This window comes from Vigna umbellata, chromosome 3 (assembly GCF_029865625.1).
Source record: "Vigna umbellata cultivar VRB3 chromosome 3, Vumbellata_1.0, whole genome shotgun sequence".
NCBI lineage: Eukaryota > Viridiplantae > Streptophyta > Magnoliopsida > Fabales > Fabaceae > Vigna > Vigna umbellata.
Window position 1 is genome coordinate 29,722,051 of NC_142167.1, and position 2,774 is coordinate 29,724,824.

Consider the following 2,774-nt stretch of genomic DNA (forward strand, 5'->3'; position numbering starts at 1 on the left):
AATCACATTCTAACATGTTATCTAAACTGTTTCTTTTTGGTATATAATATAACATGTTTCTGCTGAATGGGACTGGGGGAAAACTCCTGCTGCCTCCGCCCGGAAACACTCCTCCTCGATCGATCGGTCCTTCGCCCTTCGCCTTCCTTATGCTCGCTCTCAGTATAAGTGGGGTGACCTGCAGGAAACACTCCGACGCTCAAGTCAGAATTGGTCTTTGCAGGTCTATGTAATTGTCAAAAAACAGAGAGTTTACCCTCTCCTTCGATTGTTATTTATATGATTTCAGAGAATATTACCCATTAATTTACCTCTTAATGGCTTTCAATGCTAATCTTAAATACTCGACAACGACCGTTACCTCATTAATTACACATTCATGAGCATTTAACCGCGGTCTCCAGCAAACAGTTTTAGAAGCCTGCCCGATCCGACATATTAGACTTGAGAGATCCGATCGGATATATTAGACTTGAGAGACCCGATCGGACACATCTGAACACGCCCGGTCGGCTACTCCGCCCTCGGTAGTAACATAACCTATTTCTATTATATCTATTATTTAAAGAATGTGATTGTGTTTTTTCTCCAAATATTTCACTTTTCTTATTTACCTTATTTACCTGTTGGATTAACATAGGGATAAATATTTGTGCTTACACATTACGAACATCAATAGGATTACTTCTTATTTAAGCATTGTTTGAATGATCCTGCACCTTATATAAGAAATCTAAATGAAAAAGTACAAAGCGGTTTCCCAACTTCTCTATTCTTCTCTTGCATCATCGTTAATCTCGTCAAGAATCACTATTAACGCCACTATGAACGCATAATCAATGTTCGGATAAATCGTCACCATGAAATGGTCTTTTCCAATCAAAATACTCTGAACTGTGTGCTTTTTATGCATCTGTAATACCATTCCAACAAAACATTTTCAGTTACCAATACTTATAATTAAAATAGAATTGAAAAAATTAATTTATGTGCAACTAATTAATAAAAGAATATGGATTTGGATATTTAATGAGAAAAGTTTTACCTGGGCAACGATATTGTTAGATTCACCAGCATAAACAGCGCAGGACCGTTCAAACCAGCTACCTTTGACCTTAAAGTCACAAATATCTTCTCTGGTGTTATTAGCCAAAAACACATCCAATTTCGTCTTAAACTGAATAAGGGACGATCGCTTCAGAGAAAATATTAGATCTTTCTCGTCTGTGCTTTCCCCTCTGAAAGCTTGCCACCGATCATGTGCTGTCATCATCTGCATCAACAACACCATTTTTCACCAACTTTTATAATTGGATAAACCCACTTAAACAGCATAAAATATATTTTTATAACTTTATTTAACCATTCTATACATTCTTTCACCTTGCAAAATTTACCGTAACAATTTTACCTCACTAGCATACCACATATTTATTCTAATTTTTTAATCATATTTAATATTTAGAATTTCGCTTTATATAATATATTAAATGAGATGTACTGTCTTTCTTTTTAAAAAATACCTTTTAAAATATAACGAAACCTAGATCTTAGAAGACTGTTTGTGATTAACTTTCAATGAGTATAAACTTTAACCCAATAATTGAAAGGAATATGTGATGTGTTGGGAGGGAGGAAGAGAAAGGAAGAATGAAAAACCTTGCGGCGGAGGGTCACGAGGGGGTGGCTGGCGGCGTCGAGGAGGACACGGCGGTCACGGAGGGTCATGAGGGAGCCCTGGACTTTGAAGACCACGTTGCCGTTGACGTCGGTGATCACGAAGTTTCCATCGGCGATGCTCATCACCTTCTTCACCACCGCCAGATCCACGGGGTACGGAGCACAGAACTGTGGCCCGATCACGGTGGTCGGCACCGGCGGCATCGGAGCGGAGGTGGTGGGCTGCGGTGGATAATGAGGGTTTGGGTTTGCCATGTAGAAGGATCACACAAACAAACAAGTAATAAACAAATTATGTAATTATGTCTACAAATCGAAAGTGTTGTTTTTTGAATCTTGATTGAACGTGAGTTTCTTATATAGAAAACACATTATTGACGATGAGGTCTAGCTAGAGTTGGATGTGTTTTCTTAGTAAAATAGATCATTTACAATAATTTTTCAAAATGGTTCATTTCTCAAAGGTGTCACATCAAACGAAGAAATAAAAATTAAAATGTTTTTTAAGTTAAATAATCTATTGGTAGTTGTTGTGTGAGAGAATGGATAGATCCAAAAGTTAATAATTATTTTTTTTAAGAAATTTACGGAAGAGTAAAAATGAATTTGAAAGTAAAATATGTAAAAATTATTATAAGACTGATAAATAAAAAAAATGATTTAATTAATAAAGTGAAAGATTATTAAATAAAAAATGATTTAATTGATAAAAATGAAAGATTATGAAAATATTTTAGTAACATGAGTAATATAAAATAATAATTGTTAATATTATAAATAATTATAAAAGTTATTATGTATATTATTATATATATATATATATATTATTATTATTATTATTATATATATATATATATTATTTATTATATATTATTATTATTATTATTATTATTATTGTTATTGTTATTGTTATTGTACATGATAGAACAGAACCCAAGTCTTGAAGGACTTGAATCCATGAGCAGGAAACGAATATAACATCATGTGCATTTTTTTTTGGAGTGGAACTGAATCCATGAGCATTGGAATTGAATACAACATGTGTGCATTTCTTCTGTAGAGTGAAACCGAATACTTTATAGGTGGAATCTAAT

General features: G+C 33.8%; 1 protein-coding gene across 1 annotated transcript; it reads right to left on the bottom strand.

The window, feature by feature from the left end:
• Positions 1 to 663: 663 nt before the first annotated feature.
• Positions 664 to 2,085, bottom strand: LOC124846800 (protein LURP-one-related 10-like). The gene is made up of 3 exons (XM_047324152.2): positions 1,660 to 2,085; positions 1,046 to 1,273; positions 664 to 913 (listed from the first exon to the last, which is right to left on the bottom strand). Exons 1-3 carry the CDS (start codon positions 1,933 to 1,935, stop codon positions 770 to 772), a joined length of 648 nt encoding a protein of 215 aa, XP_047180108.1. The 5' UTR covers positions 1,936 to 2,085; the 3' UTR covers positions 664 to 769.
• Positions 2,086 to 2,774: the final 689 nt, after the last annotated feature.

Bases quoted from the DNA above. Each gene is read 5' to 3' on its own strand.
- LOC124846800 (XM_047324152.2), bottom strand. From the start codon at position 1,935: ATGGCAAACCCAAACCCTCATTATCCACCGCAGCCCACCACCTCCGCT. The intron at 1,274-1,659 runs GTTTTTCATTCT...TTGTTGATGCAG, and splicing joins TCGTGACCCTCCGCCGCAAG to ATGATGACAGCACATGATCG. The intron at 914-1,045 runs GTAAAACTTTTC...ATGGTATTACAG, and splicing joins CTAACAATATCGTTGCCCAG to ATGCATAAAAAGCACACAGT.